The sequence below is a fragment of the Notechis scutatus genome, chromosome Z (assembly GCF_049901735.1).
Source record: "Notechis scutatus isolate UNSWTSFEM ecotype Mainland chromosome Z, rNotScu1.2, whole genome shotgun sequence".
Classification (NCBI taxonomy): Eukaryota; Metazoa; Chordata; class Lepidosauria; order Squamata; family Elapidae; genus Notechis; species Notechis scutatus.
In genome coordinates this window covers 137606595-137627295 of record NC_142025.1, presented here as the reverse complement: position 1 = coordinate 137627295, position 20701 = coordinate 137606595, and the positions used below count along the sequence as shown (strand labels likewise).

Sequence of the window (20701 nt, the reverse complement as noted above, 5' to 3'; positions counted from 1 at the left end):
CAATGACAGGTTATACAGTGAAAAATGCATCTACACAAAATCTTTTGTTGACCTTGTGGTTCAGCCTTCCCTAATCTGAGCCTTTTTTGGGAAATGAACTTCAAGTCCCAGATTTCTCTTGCCAACATAGCCATTATGAGAATTTAGGGAGCTGAAGCCCAAAATATAATTGGAGGCTGTCCAAATTGGAGAAAATCACCATTATAAATAAGTGCTGAAATACTGCATTCCTGTTAATGCTGCTAAATGATATTTATTCCTGTTAATGCTGCTAAATGATAACAATTTTTCTATCTGAGAAAGCTTTAAAATCTGACTCTGGGCCTGAACACTTTGTAAAACAATTTTTAAAATTTAATTGCTTTTTAATTTTATTTCATGTGGCATATTATTTTTTTCATTTTTATGATGCGTTTTTCATATTTTCTACTTACACATAATCCTCAATCTGCAGCCATTAGTTTTGCAACCATTTAAAGTCACAACAATACTGAAAAAAGTGACCTACAGTTGATCTTTGCATTTACAGCTGTTATAGCATCTCCATGGTCACATGATGAAAATTTGGGCACTGGGCAACTACTACAGTTGCAGCATCCTCCAGGCTAATCTGATCGTTATTTGTGTCTTCCAGCTTCTGACAAGCAATCAATAGGGGAACCCAGATTTGCTTAATTACAACATGATTCACTTAATAACTAAGTGATTTGCTTAAGAACCATGGCCAAAAATGATAAAATTAGGTACGGCTTAGATGTTCCCTGCTTAGCAACGGAAATTCTGTTCCCAGTTGGTGCCGTAAGTCAAAGGCTACCTGTATTGTCTTCCCAATCAAATAGCTCATAAAGCAAATCAACAACAGCCATAATAGCAATAGTGCTGCCATATAATTTCTGCAAAATTCTCTTATCTTGTCAAAGAATGGCTGAAGGAAATTCTCTTTCACCAAATTGAAGTAAAGACACAATTTAAAAAAAAAACGGAGGGATGGAATAGATCCCTGGCTGACTTTGAATGTAATACTTCATGCCTCACAAGTCATTGTAAGATGAAGAATAACTTCATCCTGCTCTTAATGCAACAGTTTACAAAATGCAGACAGGACTGCAGCCTCATCAGATATTTTTATTTATGTATATGCCGCCTTTTTATTTTTATAAATAAATCAAGGTGGTGAACACTACAATACTCCTTCCTATTTTCCCCACAACAACAACCCTGGGCGGCAAGTTGGGCTAACAGAGAGTGACTGGCCGAAGGTCATCCATTTGGGTTTCCTAAGGCAGGACTAGAACTCACAGTCTCCTGGTGACTAGTCCAAAGACACCCGCCCAGCTTTCATGCCTGAGGGAGGACTAGAACTCACAGTCTCCTTGCTTTTAGCCTGGTGCCTTAACTCGGGCGTCTCCAATCTCCAGACCATGGCCCAGACTGCAGCCCATTTGGAACCGGGCCATGGAAGTGGTGGGTTAGCACGCGTGAGTGCAAAGCTGCATTTATGAAAGAAGTGCCTGTGCAAAACCATCCCCTCTTCCCTCCCCTGCCAGTCCAGAAAGGTTGGAGACCTCTGCCTTGACCGAGATTTCAACTATGCTACCCTCAAGAGTGGCAAAAAAAACCCAAACACCCCTGATCTTTCCTCCTGAGGAGCCTCTTCCTAAATGCCTGAATGGAGACAAAGGGGCTTTACCTTGGCAGTTCCAGCAAAGGCCACTTTGTCAACGCCTGGGTCGTGTGCCAAGGCATCTCCCAGCCCCTGATCGCCAGTGAGGACATTGAAGACCCCTGGGGGGAGCCCAGCTTGGGTACAGACCTCGGCCAAGAACAGAGCAGCCAACCCGGTGGACCTGGCGGGCTTCAAGATCGTCGTGTTTCCTGTTGGCAAAGCAGGCAACGGAGAGTTAGGGATGGAAAAGAAGGGAAAAGGTCGCTAAAAGGCCAGAGAGATATCTATTCCCTATATTCCTCTCCCCCATCTGATATGCAGTGGCCTCCAAATATGTTGGACTGCAACTCCTATTACAGGTAGGCCTCAACTTACAACAGCTCATTTAGTGCCCGTTCAAAACTATGACATCACTTAAAGAAGTGACTTACGACCAGTTTTCGCACTTACGACTGTTGCAGCATCCCCCTGGTCACGTGACCAAGATATAGACAGCTAGCAACTGACTCATATTTATGATGGTTGCAGTATCCCGGGGTCATGCAATCCCCTTTTGTGACCTTCTGACAAGCAAAGTCAATGGGGAAGCCAGATTCACTTAACGACCGTATTACTAATTTAACAACTGCTTTAACAAATGTCTCAGCAAGATAATTTTGGGGTTCAAACACCTCTATTCCCAGTCACTTGGGAAAATTGAAGGACATTAGGCAGGGAAAAGCTGAAGAAGACCAAAGCGGAGTCAATGATTTCCATTTTTTTCATGACAGAAGACAGTGCCCGATTTAGACTTCATAAGGCCCTGAACTCTCATGGCTTTTTGTTAAAATGTTGCCCCAGAAGATCTCACAAAAAAAAGGACTGTGGATTTTCAGAAAAAGTTGCAGCTGGTATTGCATCAGCAGAATCAAGACAAGAACATATTTGTAAATAAAGACAGTTTGAAAAAGACAATTGAGGCAGGGAAAACATGGGGACCAGAGTCCTTTTTTCCTTCTCAAGGTTCAATCATGGCTAGTTGGCCAATGAAACTGTAAGGGAAGATGGGAGAAAGATCCTTGGCGCTTAACATCCCATGAGTTTAGGGAACATTCTTATCAAGGTAACACCTAGCTCAGAAGACTAATATCAGCAATATATAAAAACAAAGTATTTTCAACTAAGATAAGCTGGGGACAGATAAATGACAAATAAAAAAGTAGATTTTGTGAATTTATTAATCTATACCAGGGGTGTCAAACTCAATTTCATTGAGGGCTGCATCAGGGTTGTTTTGACCTCGGTGGGCTGCAGAGTGGGTCTAGCCGGGGTGGGCATGGCCAGCTCAACGTCACTCATGTCAGGGGCACCTGTGGTGGCCTGAGTGCTCTGCCAGCGAAAATCGGCTCCCAAGCTCTGTTTCCGGCTGCAACGGCCTCTTGCAACCCTCTGAAAGTGAAAACGGATCTCAGGAGGGCAACACACGGCACTCACGAGCTCCATTTTCAGCTGTGATGACCTCCTGCAAACCTCTGCCAGCAAAAAAGGAGTTTGGGAGGGCTGCATGCGGCCTCCTGAACGGCAGTCCTGCAGGCCAGATCTAAGCACCCTGCAGGCCAGATCCAGCCTGCAGGCCTTGAGTTTGATGCCCCTGATCTATACAATGTATACTAAAGTTCCCAGTTTATAATTCCAGTTTGTTAGTCATAGTGCCTAAGAGCCAACATTCAGTGTAAAAAATCCATACAATTTTCTTGGCAGTATTTTCAGGCGTCACTGCCTTCTTTCTAGGTCTGAGAAAGGTCTGACTGACCTAAAGTCCTCCAGCTGACTTTGTGCCCAAGGCAGGACTAGACCTCACAATCTTCTGGTTTCTGGCCCAATGCCTTAAACCTCTACCCCAAACTGACTCTCAACTCCAGGTTACAGTAAAGTGGAAACTGGGGTCGTGACCGTGATCCGTTCCAGGACTATGGTCTCAACCCGATTTGGTCGTGACCGGAAGCATGACCGACTGCAGACAAAAATCTGCACGGACTGTGCAGGCATGGAAGGAGAAATCGGTGCGGAAAGGGAATCTGCCACGGCCGGGTTTGTTCACCACCTGATTTTTGAATTGTGACCCAATTTAAAAATCAGATGGATTTTCTGGTTGGAACCCGATTTGGTCGCAACAGAAGCGTTCGCGATCTGAGATTCCACTGTATTTCCTTTAAAAGCACAGCAGGGAGACACGGTACGCCACAGGTTCCTTCTTTTAAGAAAGTCCATCTAATGGGACCAAGAAGGGCCTTATCCGTGGTTGGCTCCCTTTCTGTGGAATATCATCCCTGTGGAGATAAGACTGGCCCTCACCTTGGTACCCTTTTAAAAAACCCTGAAGACACGGTTTTGCCAATGGGCCTAGACATCCCAAGATGATATGGAGCCCATCGTTTGACTGTTATCACCAGAAGCCTGGAAGTTCATTGGGTTTTACATTTCTATAAGGCAGCTGGAGTCACTGCGAGTGAATTGGGCAAGCACATAATTTTTTTTTAATGGAATAAAAATACATATTTTTAACTACAGCGTCTTTCAAGGAATTGAGTCCAAGTTTCTCTTTCTCTGAATAATTTTACTCTCAGATTAACCTCACGAGATAGAGATCAACCCAATGACTTTTGTGCCAGGATGGATCTCAAGACTTGCTTAGATGAGTTGGAACTATTTTTACATACCCATCGCCAGGGCTGAACACAACTTCCACGTCAGCGTCAGCAAAGGAAAACTTCGAGGAATAAGAATAGCAACAGTACCTATAGAGAGACAAGTTTCATCAGAAACTGAGTGTTTCCGTGGCTGTGTTCCGTTTCTACAATAATCCTTTTTAGGAGCCTCCAAATGTGCCAAATTTCCTCTATTTTGCACTTTGAGATCTGTACAGGAAGGCTGCAGTCCAGGATCAAAACTTCCTAAATTTCTTAGAGAGGAACTCCGGACACTCCCTAACCAGTATATTGCATTAATACAGCGGTGATTCTAGCTGAACCTACATTATAGCAAACCAAAGTTTTTAGAATGCAAATCTTGTTGAACTTTAGGAACTGACTTCTTTATTGAATTTTTAAATTATTTATTACATTCATTCATATAACTAGTCATATAATAATATCATACAATAAGTTATCTTTCATATCTAAAGTATTTTTCACCTCTCATTTAATAACAGAATAACAGAGTTGAAAGGGACATTGAAGGTCTTAGGAGACTCTATACCATTGTAGACAAATGGATGTTCAGTCTTTTCTTAAAACCTCCAGTGTTGAAGCATACAACATGCAATATTCATCCTTCAAATATCCCTTATAAAAACCATAATCCACAACCCATAGCATATTCATACCCATGCTCAAAAGCAAAACGATCAATCAAATGTACTAGAAAATTTTTGCAGCCTTAACAGGTAAACCTATCACTAGTGCCTGTTCTTATTTTTCTTTTTTATTACTGTCAACCTGGTTGTGGGCTTTTATTGTAAAACATTAAGCTATTGCAGCCAGCTATACCAGAAATAAAGAATAAAAACAATGCAAAAAGCAAACGTAATTAAACAGAGCGGTTTACTACTGGAAGATTGGCAGTCTGCCTGTGGTCCCAAATCTAATCACTAAGAATTAATATTTGTGTGTGTGTGTGCGCGCGCATGCCTGCATGACCCCATTAGCCTTTAAGCACGTGGAAAGAGCTACTGTTCCTAGGTGATTCCATTACAATGAATAGACATACCCAAAGAAAAGATTATGTTTAACCATTGTCTCCTCTTTTTCCTTGCTAATATTTGCTGAAGAATTTCAAGGACGTTTGAAAAAACTGAAGAGAAAATTATTGATGATGAAGGATTAGTTTAAGAAGCTGTGCAGAATCGGCCACAACTTTGGGAAGTGTTCATTCTGCTAGAAGGCATGGGACAGCACAAAGCCTGGACATTACGGTAAGGTCAGCCATTTCTCCCCACCCAATAGCAATCTCTAAGTAACCTTCATACTCACTCCCCACTACCAAAAAAGGCAAAAGGAGTACACTTTGATGCCTCTTTGTATACAGACATTCTACATACAGGTAGTCCTCAACTTACAATAGTTCGTTTAAGGATCGTTCAAAGTTACACAGGCACTGAAAAATGTAACTTATGACCATTTTTCATCGTTGTGACCTTTGCGGCATCCCTACGATCATGGGATCAAAACTGAGAGCTTGGCAATAGGTTCATATTTATGACCTTTGCTGTATCCCAAGGTCACTTTTTGAGACCTTCTGACAAGCAAAGTCAAGGGGGAAGCCCGATTCACTTAACAAACAGGTTACTAATTTATCAACTGCAGTGATTCACTTAACAACGGTGGCAAGAAAAATCATACAATGGGGCAAAACTCAACTTAACAAGTATGCTTCTTAACAATAGTAATTTTGGGCTCAAATGTGGTTGTAAGCCAAGGAACACCTGTACAAGCTAGTTCTTAATTTCAGAAACGTTGCAATCTTTATAAACAAACCACTTCTTTCTTTGCCACTGCTGCATTATTGTGCTTGACAAGGGCACACTGAATGGTCAAATTCAAGTCATTTCAAGCTTCCAATGTGCCCCATTCCTGTTATGGCCATTCTGGTGGTATTTCGAGTGTCAACAGGTCATTTGTCAGCTTTGGAAGCCATATTGAAACCAGATGCTCACACGCTGCCACGTTTTGAGCCTGGGAAAGTGGGAGGGTGGAAGTTCTTGGGGTAAATGTAGTTAGACAAAATAACATTATTTTTGCAGTTCAAGGCCATGCTATTGTGCGCATGTGAGGGAGGTCTTCAGTTGGGATGGATGATGATTGGGGCATGTGATGTGATGATGGATGTGGGGGGGTTGGATTTGTAGTTTTGATTATTGCAAGGAAGCCCGGAGTTTTCAGATTCGGGATTCCCCCAGTTGTGCCAGTTACTATCCAAATAAAAGAGAACTTTTGAGCAATGTCTGCCTCGGAGTTATTGGTTGGAGTGGAGATTTGCTGGAACGCTGACATCATTACAAGCTTCAGGCGCCTTCAGGAGAACAAAACAGTCTGCTGTGAACTCACAACCACTACATGGAATCTAAAACTGAGTGTTTCAACCAGTGGTGGGTGTCAGCCTTCAAGATCTTCCTCCTTTCCTTTGTTTCTTTCTGGCTGCCATGAGTAACGGGGGGGTGGAAGGGGGAAATGTATGGAATGAAAGCTGCAAATGTTGCTAACTAATATTGTATAAACTGGGGAGGGTTTCTCATTCCTGCTTAGCTTTCTCTTCGCAACTGCAACCCTTTATCTGAGTAAGCCAAGGTCAACTAATCATCACCACCTGGAGATGTCCGCATGATGTAGTTCACAACTTTTAATTGGAAGAACCGTTTGAACTGTTGGGGGTGGGAACATTTCACTCCCTTGATATATGCGATGTGCGTGCCTAATTACCCAGATTCAGAATTTTCTTGTTGCTACCACTGACTTCCAGTAAAAGACATCTTTTCTCTAATTACAAGAGTCTTAAGTATTTCTTTCCTGGATTTTGAATGGAGCACCAGCTGACAGGTGGGGTTCAAATAATTTAACAACCGATTCACCCAGCATCAGGTTGGCTGTCATGGGAGGTTTGGCCCATCCCTGTCCTCCAGCTCCACCGCACATGTGGGTTGAGCCTCCCATGATGGCCAACCTGACCCTGGGCGAACCAGTTGTTAAATTACGCCCCCCTCCCCGCTATCAAAGTGGATCCTGGATGCTGGGGTGCAATGGAGAAATGGGCAACGGAGGGCCGGCATGAGGGAAGGAGGAGGAGCAGGGAGAACAAAGAGGGAAATTTTGGCCTTCTCCTTCCCTTGAGTCAGCCACTGCGGTTCTCCCTCCTGCACAGCGCAACACCCAGGAGCCACTTTGATTGGGTGGGGATTTAACAACCGGTTCAGATGAAATGGTGAGAACCGGTTGAATCCTACCACTGGTTTCAACCATTTCACTCTCCTCTAGTGCAGAAGCCTCCAAGCTTAGCAATTTTAAGACCTGTGGACTTCAACCCCCAGAATTCCCCAGTCAGATCCCCGCTCCAGTGCTCAGTGCTTCGGGGGAGGGGGAGCAGATAAACTTCCTGCTAGGAAAACCTGACTAAATAGGATGCCGGGTGTTTTTTTCCAGGCTAAGATTCCAGTCTCCCCAGTGAGACTTACCAAGTGGTTGCCAGTTGCTCATCTGTTCCTTCATCAGTTGGGCCCATCCTGCGTAGTGGTAGAAATGCCGGACAACCAACGGGAGGTCTGCTTCTTGGCTTTCACGGATCATGTTTCCACTGTCGAGACTCTCCAGAACACTGAGCAGCCGCTGATGTTTCTGGATGGTCCTGGCAACACTGTCAGGGAAGGGGCAACCTCAGATAAAGCATGGCTGGAATGAATGGCTGCACGCATTTCACTTACGGGACCAGCTGAGAGGAGTAAGCTATAGTACGTTAAGAAACTCTTCTACTCGACTTAAGACCAGTCATTTACAATCATTCAAATGTACAACGGATCTCCAAAGATTTTAATTTCCGACAATTAGCTCACCCCATGGCCACATAATCACATTTTGGACACTCAGCAAGTGGCAACGCTTAAGGCCATTTACAGTATTCTGCAATCACATGTCACCTTTCCTCCCCCCCACCGCCCCGGAAATTGGTGTTTATTTCCAGTTTCCTTTGTTGGCAATGGATTTGTTTAATGACCACAGTGTTCACTTAATGACTGTGGTGTTTGCTTAATACCCACCACTAAAAATATTATAAAAACGGACACAATCACATGGTGACTTTCCTAACAATGAGCACAACTTATGACTGTGATCATAAGTCAACAATTACCAGCAAACCAGGTGAGTTCCAGGCATATGGATTCTGACTCCCAGAATTCCCCAGGCACTACGGCTTTTAATTAAAATTCTGGAGGATGAAATACATTTATCTGGAGAAGGCCAAGGCAGAGGATCTTCAGCCACACCAACTTTGTAAGATGTGTGGACTTCAATTCTGTTTGGCAAGGGCAGAGGTCCCCAACCTTTCTGGCTTTGAGGATTGTTTTTTTGGAGGTGGTGGGGGGAGGGGATGTTTCTTCACGAGCAAGTGTGAGTACACACGCAGCTCCATTTACATGAGCGGCAAGCACCCGCGGCCACTGCTCATGCAACTGGAGCACCCGCTTGTGCCCCCCTGCTGCTTCTGCAGCCCAGTTCTGAATGGCTCATGGCCCAGTAGCGGGCCACGGCCTGAGGGTTGGGGACCCCCGTGCTAGGGAATTCTGGGTGTTGAAGTCCACACATCTTAAAAATTGCCAAGTTTGGGTTAGGGTTGTAAGTAGTTTTCTACTCTACTGCATTGAAAAAAAAAAGTCAAAATTCACTATTTTTTTGTCATTCTGCACTTCTCTAACTTTAATTTTTTTTATTGCATTTCTGTTTTATGATAACCTATAATAAAACATTTCATTTCTTTTGGGGGGGGGGGAATTGCCAAGCTTGAAAACACTGAACTATATGGGACTTCCGGTTTGTAAGGCTTTGGCGGCGGCAGGAATCCGTGATCATGCGCGGTTTCTGCTGCGCTCGCCGCTGGAGTGCCCCCGATGCAGCCGGATTTGGGGGCTAATAGTTACCCCATAGAGGTAACTGAAGATAGGGGAGATCCAGCAGGGGTCCGGGGGAGTTGCAACCCCCCTCCTCAGCTGGCTTAACTCCCTTTTCCGAAGGTGGTGGAGCAGCAGTCAGCAATGGCCGCCACAAAGAAGCTTGCATCCGGATAAGAATGTGCAGGAGGAAGCTGAAAAAGTGAAAGTTCTGGCTGACCGGGATAATAAGTAGCATCTAAATACCCTGGAATTTTAATTTCGTCAAAGATACATCGTTCCCAAAGAAGACTGGGAAAAGCGGCGGATGAAAGTTAAAAGGGAAAGTTTGTTTTTTCTCACTCTCCTTCCTTACGGTGATAGCAGATGGAAATCGGAAAAACCCGTTCTGGCACTAGCAGGTAATTAAATTTGAAAGTTAAAGCCAAGGGGACATTAAAGATTTCTGAACATTGAAAAAGAAAAATTGTTGTTTTACTCTTTGCTATAAGTGGGAAGGGAGAAGAAAAGAATTAACATTAAGATTTTTCTGGAGGAGGCTGCTTGGAACTTATAAGACTAGAGTTAAATTGTAACAAGACTTCTAAAAGATACATTTTGGAACTTTGCAATTGAACTGTACCCCAGGAAGAGAAAGTATAAAAAGAAGAAAGTGCTAAATGAAACAGACTGTGTGTATTTGGACTGCTTGGTGACTTTGGGACCTTTGGAAATTATTATTTGAAAGGCTAAAAACTTTTGGGTTGTTTTAAAAACTTTTTCACTATGGCATTACTTGTTGATGAACTGAAAATGGAATTCAAAAAGCTAAAAGAAGAGGAACAAGAAGGGAATGGCTCTTCTGGATCTGTTTTTCATTTTTTAGAAATGGCGATTTCTACCTATCAGCAATTACAAGAACAAGAAGGTTGGGATGAAGAAGAAGAAGCCATCTTTAATGAACAAACAACTTTAGTTGGGGAAGAAAAGGGAAAGAGGGGAAAGAGAATGGAGAATTTAAGACTTAAAAACAACAACCAAAAAAGGGAAAAATAAGGTGAAAAATCGATACAATGTCAGAAAGCAACAGAAAAGAGGAATACAGAAGAGGGTGGAGATTAAGAGGGTGGAGATCAAGAGACGGGGGGTGGGGTAAAAAGGCTAGACTGGAGAAGAAAGGAGGGGGGAAAAGGAAGAGAAGTTACAAAGGTTTGAAACAAGATGTAAAGAAACAGGATTTATGTAGAGAAAATGGGTAAAAATATAATTTTAAAAGAGATTCTGCAAAAGTACATAAGACTGTATTGTTGTATTTGTATTTGAAATAATGTTAGAAAACTGGAACACTATATGATTATAAAATGAGATAAAATATTAAAAGGAATGTGTAAAATGCTTAAGATTTAATGATAGTTTAATTTGCTATGGATTATTGTTTTAATTATATTATAAACTTATCATTTTCCTATTTTAAAATATAGTATGTAGCTTTAGAATGTACTACGCAGAATCAAAATGGAAACTATATATTATTTTAAATTTAAATTTAGGGGAAAGATATAAAGGCATCATACTTCAATCAGTGATTACAGGAGAAATTTTCTGTTAATGAGAAAAGATAATAGATAATTGAAATAGAACAGATAAATGATACAAGCATAATGATTTAAATTGAGATGAAATAAATAAGATAGAATTAAGAGAGTAAAAAGAGGGGAGAAGCTATATAGAAAATGTAGAATGATAAATAAGATATGAAATGGTATATAATGTGAGCATGAATTTGATTTATGTCTGTATAAAAAGATGTAACCCGGGACTAAGCAACTTTCCAAAAAGAAGTTTTATGCTTTCATGTTTTGTGTTTTGTTTGTGTATGTTTGTTTATTGAAAATTAATAACATTTTCATTAAAAAAAAGAAAACACTGAACTATATGGAAACTGCTATACCATGGCATAGCTTCTTTCAAAACTCTTAGAAATTACACTTCGATAATTCTACTAAAGAACTTCTTTGTTTCTACAAACGAAATTCTACTTAGAACTCTGGTTTCCAATGACAGCTGGAAAAAAAAATTAAACAGTGATGTTTCTGGATGTCCCTAGCCAGACATGTTATAACTAAAACAGTAAGCCTGGTGTAGAGGTAGTCCTCGACTTACGACTGCAATTGAGCCCAAAGTTTCTGTTGCTACATGAGACAGTTCGTAAGCGAATATTGCCCCATTTTATAATCCTTCTTGCCACAGTTTTTAAGTGAATCAGCGCAGTTGTTGTTAATTACACAGTTGTCCAGTGAATCCGGATTTCCTATTGACTTTGCTTGTCAGAAGGTCATAAAAGGGGATCACACAACCTTAGGACACTGCAACCGTCATAAATATGAACCAGTTGCCAAGCATCTGAATTTTGATCATGTGACCATGATCACGTGATCATGTGACCAGCATCCATTGGGATGCTGAAACGGTCATAAGTGTGAAGTACAGTCATAAGTCATTTTTTTCAGTGATGCTGTCACTTCAAACAATCACTAAAGGAACTGTCGTAAGTCAAGGATTACCTGTAGTTGTTACAGTTCTGCAACCAGGTCCAGGATATGGGTGGAGAATGTCCAGATGTTACTGAATTACAGCTCCTTAGCATCTCTCACTACAAACCACTCTTTCCCCAATCTGTGGTCAACGAAACCTCTTGTATTCTTTTAGTTGAAAGTTAGAACAGCACTGGGAAAAAACGGTGACATGACCAGTTTTCACACTTATGACCGTTGCAGCATCTCCATGGTCACATGATCGAAATGTAGGCACTTGCAAACTGGCATGCATTTGTGACGGTTGCACTGTGTCAGGGTGATGTGATCACGATTTGTAACCTTTCCAGCTGGCTTCCGACAAACCAAGTAAATGGGGAAGCAGATTCGCTTAATGACTGCATGATTTACTTAACTCCACCGATTCACTTAACAACTGTGACAAAAAGGATGTAAAAATGCAGCATAACTCGCTTAACAACTGATGGCTAAATGGACTGCTTTGATAAAAGAAAAAAAAACACAATTTTTTTGTTTTACTTGGACTTTGTGCTTGAGGTGGGAAAAAAATGAAACTTTGGGCTTTTGTAATTAGATTTTTTGTTATAGAAATGGCTAGTTTATACTGTTACGGTATGTAAAAGTAAAAAATTGAGGTTTGATGTTATTATCTTATTCTACTGCACCAAAGGCAGTTAGCAGTCAACAGCTTTTTTCTCCACCCCCCCTTCTTTTCTACCCTCTTCCTTTTTCTTTTCCCTCCCCTATTTTTCCTACTATTTGCTGTTGTATTTTTGTATTTTATACCCATCACATCCTGGACATAAGCTGTTTCAACTTCTTCCCTCAAGGTGAGGCTACAGGCATTGCAAGTCAAAACAACCAGACACAAGGACAGTTTGCCCCCACCCTCTCCATGCCATCACTCTGCTAAACAACTAATTCCCACAACACTGTCATACAACTCTATTACTATTATCCTTCTCATCTTTCCTATTACCCATCTCCTTATCTTCTTATGATTATAGCTTTGTTGCTTGTATCTTACAATTTATATTGTTTCATTTAATATTGAGTATCCTAGTATGATTTATGTCGATTGCCTATTTAGTATCCTATGACTATCATTTATGATTATGATGAATGTATTTTACGATGATTATGACCATCACTTGTTGCTAGTATGTAGATTGACAACTTATGCCCTGGAAACAAATTCCTTGTGTGTCCAATGACACTTGGCCAATAATGAATTCCATTTTTATTCTATTCAAAACTGAAGAAAGCTGAACAATTGTCTTGCTTAGCAGCAGAAATCTGGGGCACAATTGTGTTCATAAGTAGAAGGCTATCTGTAAGTAGCCAAGATTGTGACTGCCTCTTACTTGTAAAGGTGTCGGGCTCGAACATGGCCAGGGAGCAGGCTCCAACTTTCATAGGCTACTTTAGCAGCTTCAACAGCTTTGTCCACATCTTCTTTCTTGCCTTGGATTGTGGTGGCCAGTGGTTCCCCTGAAGGAGAGGAGGGAAAAAAAGAGGATTTTTTTCCCCCTCCTGCTAAGTCTACCCTGAAATAACAATAGCAATAGCACTTTCTTTCTTTCTTTCTTTTTGCTTCACAGTGCTTTTACAGCCCTCTCTAAGTGATTTACAGAGTCAGCATATTACCCCTAACAATCTCGGTCCTCATTTTAGCAACCTCAGAAGGATGGAAGTTTAAGTCAAGTTCAGGTCCGAACTCCCAGCAGTAGGCAGAACCAGCCTGCAATACTGCATTCTAACCACTGCACCACCATGAATTGATTGAAAGATTTAGAAATTATTAGCAATTTTGGGAAGCAGGATTTGCTGTCTTTTTAAGGAATACAGTCTGCCCCTTTTTGAAAGGGAAGGAGAAATTAGCACCAACCACTACAGCTTTGGGAGTTGGGATCAAATAAGTGTCAGGGTTCCAAATAAAGCACCCATAGAAAGCAGAACTCTTGAGGCAGGCAAGTTCCTCAAAGAACAATTTATTGGATACATCATATTGACACAACTGTGAAAGCCGACTCTGAAAGTTCCTGTGGCTTTCACCTAATTAAAAAGTAAATGATTCCCCTTTCCCCCAAGTCACCGGTCACGTTGTCCAATCAAGGCGCTGGCTAGTTGCTTGGTTACTTCACTCCTTCTCTGGTCAGCCATCTGTTAGAACATCCTTGGTTCCCACAGGAAAACTTTTGTGTTTTGGATACAAAACCCCATCTAGCTATTTCCCCCCACCCCACTCCTCCATCCCTTTTTCTGCTTTGTGACAACCCTGAATCCTCCAAGATGGCCTCAGCCAGGTTCACTTCATGGTTGACAGTAAGGCCATGTGAATGGCCTTCAGCATCTCTTTAGTCCCAGTTTATCAGCAGCTTCATGGCATTACAAACAGCACAGAAAATATAGCCTTTCCAGCCTCAGAGAAATTGGGTTTTTGGAGCAGAAGCATATAAAATATTAAATCAATGTTTCTCTACCGTATCAAGTTTAAAGTGGGTGGACTTCAATTCCCAGAATTCCCCTGCCAGAATATATGTAATCTCCCACAAAAGCCAGCCTCCCTTGTTCATCCACCATTTTTACCTGTGGTAGGATTCTTGTGTGTGTAGGTCTCTCGCCCATCTGGTTTCAGCCACTTGCCATTTATAAAGTGTCCCAGTTTACGACCATGAGATTCCAGCCAGGACTGAAGAGAAAGAGGGAAATGTCAGGTTATAGGGAAAAGAAGTATTTACTCTGTGGAAGAATTGGAATTTTCTTCAAATAATAATGGATATTTAGCAACCTTTTCCAGAAAACAGGAGGGAACAGCTAGATTCAGGGAGGAAACCTGTAGCTTCAGAAAGCAGATGGACTCGTCAGGCCTGGCCAATAGTCAGGGCCGAGAGGAGATCCATTACTGTAGCATCTGGAAATTCACTGTTTCCCTACCCACTGATTCACCCTGATTGAGAGGAAAGACCAGAATACTCAGCCTTTAACATTGCAGGTAATCCTTGACTTACAATTATTCATTTAGCGACTGTTCAAAGTGACAATGGCACTGAAAAAAGGGCCTTGCAACCAGTTTTTACACTTACAAGCATCCCCAAGGTCACATGATCAAGATTCAGGTTTCAAAATACCAGCATGTATTTACAATGGTTGCAGAATCCCAGGGTCATGTGATCATTGTTTATGAACTTCCCAGTTGGCTTTTGATAAGTCAATGGGGGAAGCAGAATTTGCTTAATGACTGCATGATTCACTTAACAACTATGGCAAAAAGATTGTAAAATTGAGAGAGACTCAATAACTGCCTTATTAAGCAATGGAAATTTTGTTCCCACTTATGGTCCCAATTGAGGACTACCTATACCGAACTAGCTATATATCAGTGTACCAATATACTTAATAGCTTGATACCTGTGCTTCGCTACGAAACTATGTGGCCAGGCTTAGTTTTTGGGGAGGAAAATAAGGGGAAAAATTCTGCCTCTGCTTACCAGCATCCATTGGTATTCATCTGGCTAGCATGCTGTCAGTATGAGAGAAAAGTTGAGGGCTGTTCGGAAACTGAAACAAGATTTGCTGTGTGAGAAAGAAAGAAACAGCAAGGAGCCTGGGGGTGGCTTAGCTCAACTGTTCTGTACTAAAGCTGCTTGGTGCTGTGAAACTAAAACTGAAACTCCTCTCCTCTGCTTGTGTTTTGCATTTGGAACAGAGTTCTTTTCAGGTGGGGAGGGGGAGTAGAACTCTTTAGCATCAGAGCGTGTTAATAATAATATAGGAAATACTAAAGCTCTGATGGTCATTTTGACAAATCCTTTCTTAGTGAGCACCTAGAAGCCAAGAGGAACATACATGCCAAATTTCATGTTTGTAGACTTACGGTTCTAGAGATTTTGTGATGATGTGTGAGTTTTTTCGCTTTTATATATACAGATAACCTTTGAATTTTCCACATCCTGGTAGCTCTTGCCATATTACTCCAACATTGACTATTAAGAGTGTTGAAGATACTCCAAACTGAGCTTTTTGCTCTGCCTCCAAATCAGGTTGATGACACCTGATTACTTACAAAACAACCTGATATGCAAGCGGAACACAATTCATTATTATTCTCTTAGTTGATCCTTCTAGCTCTCTGATTATGAGCAGGTGATATAGTAGCTTCATATGTCATTCATCATCCATAGTTTTCTAATAAGTTCTGGTTCGGGCTAGTAAGCGTTCCATGCAAAGGAGAATTTGCTATACAGCTAGTTATCTTCCTCATTGCCACAACCAACTTCTAATTCAGTTTGCATAAAGAAAAGGACTAACATCTCCAAGCTCAGAATTTCTCTAAAGCCTAATTTGAAAATGTCTAATCTGAAATACCAAGTGATTGAGTACTTCCCTTTTCCAAAACTTGTGTTTTAAATATTAAGGTCCCTTGAAGGTCAATCATAAATATATGCATGTGTGCCTTCAAGTCCGTTTTTGTCTTTTGGCAACTGCCTGTACTCTCTCTGAAGACTTTTGGCAAGATTTGGAAGTAGTTTGCCACTGCCCGCTTCACAGGGCTGAGAGAGAATGAGGGCCTAAGGACACCCGGCTGGCTTTGTTCTTAAAGCAGGACTAGAACTCATGGTCTCCCGGTTTCTAGCCCGATACCTTAATCACTACATCAAACTATCCACAAAATCAATAAAAGAAGATAGTTTGCCATCAGCATCCCCCTTGTGCACGTTTACAGTTTTTCTTCTTTTCTTTCCTCTCCATTATGAGTATGTTCCTTCAACCTGCCAAAAACACGTCTAGAACAGTGAAAAAAAATTCAAGTAGAAAGTATGCCCATCTTCCCATCTCCTGTACCACTCTAAGCCAGCAATTCAACTGCTTGGTAAAAGAGAACCAACAGCAATTCAACTGCTTGGTAAAAGGAGAAAATGTGATTTGCATGGTAGTAAGAACACAGCGGGGAGGAATGTAAGTGGAATGACCCATATGGGCCATGCAGAAGATTGCAGTGGATCAGATACTCACGCATGCCATAGTAAATTACATTAATCAGATGTAATAGTCCAAAGACTGTCATCCATTAAGGGGGAATTAGCTGTCTTCTACTGTAAAATATTTTAGCTGTTTTCATGCAGAAACTTGTCCATACTCTTCACAAAGAAAAACTTGCAAGTACCAGATGTCTAAAAGTATAGTATGGATTTCTTTTCCACAATAATCCTCAATGTATGACCACAATTGAGTCCCAAATTTATGTTGTTAAGTGAGACATTTGTTAAGTGAATTTTGCCCCATTTTACGACCCAATTGTTAAGTGAATCACTGCAGTTGATAAGTTGGCAACATGGTTGTTAAGTGAATCTGGCTTCCCCATTGATTTTGTCAAAAGGTTGCAAAAGGTAATCACTTATGACAACCAATCATAAGTATGAACCAGTTGTCAAGCATCTAAATGTTGATCACATGATCATGAGGATGCTACAAAGGTTGTGTGAAAAACAGTCATAAGTCACTTTTTTCAGTGCCATTGTAACTTTGAATGATCATTAAATGAACTGCTGTAAGTCGAGGACTACCTGCATTGTTTTCATTCATTTTCAAATCTATGCAGAGATATTCACTGATTGATCAATTGGTTAAACCTAAAGGTTGAGAAAGACAGTGCTAGACTGTAGAAAGATTTCAAGGCTAAAATAATTATTACAAAGAATCTAATCCTACTGTAAGAGTTACTATGGAAGGGTGGGAAAGAGTGAGATTGTCCCAAAAAATACTAATTTAGCTTGAATGCCAGGATACAAAAGCCAAACTTTGAAACCCCCAAGAAGACTGGAAGACATAAGATGTTATTATCTAGAATTCCCATCATCCCTGACCATCAAGTATGTTGTTCGAGGCTCATGAGAATTACAAGCTGGGTTCCAATATATTAACAATAGCACTTAAGACTTATATACCACTTCACAGCGCTTTACAGCCCTCTCTAAGCAGAGAGTCAGCATATCATCCCCAACAATCTGGGTCTTCATTTCACTGACCTCAGAAGGATGAAAGGCTGAATCAACTTTTAGCCGGTGAGTATCAAACTGCTGGCAGCCAGAAGTCAGCAGAATTAGCCTGGAGTACTGTATTCTATCCACTGCGCCACCACGGCTCTTCAAGCCACATTAAATCCAAATGTGGCTTGTTTACCTTGGATTTGGTGTTGTACATACTCAACCACCACAGTTTATTCATTCACTATAACTGAACAAAAGACAGTTTGGTCTAGTGGTTAAGCCACCAGGCTAGAAACTGAGAGTTCTAGTCCTGCCTTAGGTGCGAATGCTGGCTGACTGATTTGGGACCAATCAGCAGATTATTAGTTCTCATCCCCACCTTAGACACGAAAATCAGCTGAGTGATTTTGGCTCAATCAATCTCTCTCAGCCCAATTCATCTCACAGGGTTGTTGTGGGGGAAATAGGAGGAAGAAAGAGTATTATATAGAGGTTCGTTGCCTTGAATTGTTTATAAAAAAAAACAATAAAGGTGAAATAAATTGTCCCTCTCCCTCCAAAAAAAATCTCCCAGAGGAAGAGATTTAAGCTAGTGAGATATGAATGGCTGCTGTAAAGCATGAGCAACCTTTAACAGCAGGGGCTCCTGAGCCCTGCCCTCTTTACAAGATCCCTCTTCTGAGTCTTTGCAGATATCTCTATTTCGGTTCTCTTCCTTTACATGCCCAGGGCCATTCGTCCCCTTGTCTTCTTCCCCTGCTTCCTTCTCCTTTTGGCTCTTGGTCCACATTTGCCGAATCCAAGCCATCTCAGCTACCCAAAGCTGCCGATCCTTCTCCCGTTGGGCTTTCTCTTCTTCCCAAAGTCCTTGAAATAGCTTTTCTCTCTCTCTGAAATGTGTCCGGATATCTCGCACCAACTCGTCAAATTTGTCATCCCAGGGTCTCTTCCTCTTGTTCCGGAGCTGGGCCAACTTCTCACGCATGCTCAGCAGACTCCGTGGCCTTGAAAAAGCTGGTGGCAGGGAGGAATGAGATGATATTACTCAAGTGGCAGAGAGGAAGACCAAAACTATGTCACCGGAGCTCGCCAGACATGAGAACCAGCCTCTGACATACATACACCATTAAAGCAGCATGTCCTTTCATCATTCATATAGACAAAGTGAGATTCAAAGAATCAAGAGAGGAGTTATTAACATACATAAGGAAGTCTGATGTAGAAACATCAAAAGAGAAAAAAAAATCTCTAAAACCCATATAATTCAGTGAACATTAAATATCTCGGGTGTGGGGGGGGAAATAGAGGGAGCATCATTGGAAAAAAGGAATAGGAATTTAAATACTCGTAGTCCTCAATTTACTACCACAATTGAGCCCAAACTTTATGTTGCCAAGTGAAAAATTTGTTAAGCGAGTTTTGTCCCATTTTACAACTTTTCTTGCCACGTTTTTTAAGTGAATCACTGCAGTTGTTAAATTAGTAACGTGGTTTATAATGAGTCAGGTTTCCCCATTGACTTTGTTTGTCAGAAGGTTGCCAAAAGGGGATCACGTAACCCACAAGGCACTGCAACTGTCATAAATGTGAGTTGGTTGCCAAGCATCTGGATTTTTATTTTGTGACCATGGGGATGCTGCAACAATCATAAGTGTGCAAAATAGTCATGTCACTTTTTTCAGTGCTGTTGTAACTTGGGCCACTAAGTGAACTGTTTTAAGTTGAGACTACATGCACTAGTTCCTATTATCCTTTCCTGTTGGTCCTAATATACTACTATAAAATATTAAACATGGAATATTAAAATTCAATGGACGATAAACATCCAAAGCATCTCATATCCTATCCAGTCAAAAGGCTCCCTTAAGGGGGAATAAAGCATCTAACTATTTGGCCATCCAGTCAACTACAAATGAAAGCCAAGAGAAGACCCTGTTAGCATTCTAACCCAAACATGATAAAGTAGAATAGGTTAGAATAGAATAACAGAGTCGGAAAGGCCCTTGGAAGTCTTCCAGTCCAAGCCCCTGTGCAGGCAGGAAACTCTATACAATTTCAGACAAACAGTTGTTCAATCTCCTCTTAACAACTTCCAGTGTTGGAGCATCCACAACTTCTGGAGGAAAGTTGTTCCACTGCTTAATTATTCTGTCAGAAAATTTCTCCTATGTTCTAGGTTGTTTCTCTCCTTGATTAGTTACCACCCATTGCTTCTTGTCCTGCCTTTGGGTGCTTTGGAGAATAGCTTGACTCCCTGTCCTTCTTTTCATTAAACTAAACATACCCAATTCCAGCAGCCTTTATTTATATGTTTTAGCTTCCAGTCTCCTAATCATCTTTGTTGTTCTTCTCTGCACTCTTTCTAGAGTCTCAACACCTTTTTTACATCATGGCGACTAAAACTGGATGCAGTATTCCAAGTGTGGCCTTACCAAGGCATTATAAAATGTTATTAACATTTCACGTTAATTGATTCTGTCTGTTTAATGCAGCCTAGAACTGTGTTGGCTTCTTTGGCAGTTGCAGCACACTGCTGGCTCATATTTAAATGATTGTCCACTTGGACTCCAAGATCCCACCCACAATTACAGAGATAAAAGTGAAAGTAAAACAGTTCAATCAGGCTTTTAAATAGCAATTCACCCACATCTCTGGCACTTAATATCTGAAACTTGTTGGAAATGAGCTGATCACAAAATTGTTCCAGTTCTAAGCTCACATCCCTGGGAATCAGTTCCACTGAACTCAAGGAGACTTTATTTCTAAGTAAGGAGATCAGAGATTAAGGAATTGATGACCAGAGCTATTCCTTGTCTCATGTCTGGATAAAGCCTATTTCCCTCTCCCCCACCCTCCACTTTGCACTGCTACTTTTTCA

The 20701-nt window shown here is 41.2% G+C and overlaps 1 protein-coding gene across 3 annotated transcripts in view; it reads right to left on the bottom strand.

Moving 5' to 3' along the window:
- The window catches only part of ALDH16A1 (aldehyde dehydrogenase 16 family member A1), a 62042-nt gene that overhangs the window by 38695 nt on the left and 2646 nt on the right, over positions 1-20701 (bottom strand). For 2 of the 3 annotated variants that reach the window (XM_026677463.2, XM_087946793.1), the window contains 6 exons: positions 18452-18837; positions 14423-14525; positions 13198-13324; positions 7872-8050; positions 4366-4443; positions 1691-1875 (listed from right to left, as the gene is read on the bottom strand). In XM_026677463.2, coding sequence (XP_026533248.1) covers positions 1691-1875; positions 4366-4443; positions 7872-8050; positions 13198-13324; positions 14423-14525; positions 18452-18837 — 1058 coding nt within the window. The remainder of the gene's footprint in view (positions 1-1690; positions 1876-4365; positions 4444-7871; positions 8051-13197; positions 13325-14422; positions 14526-18451; positions 18838-20701) is intronic. The other variant, XM_026677464.2, reaches the window with a different exon arrangement.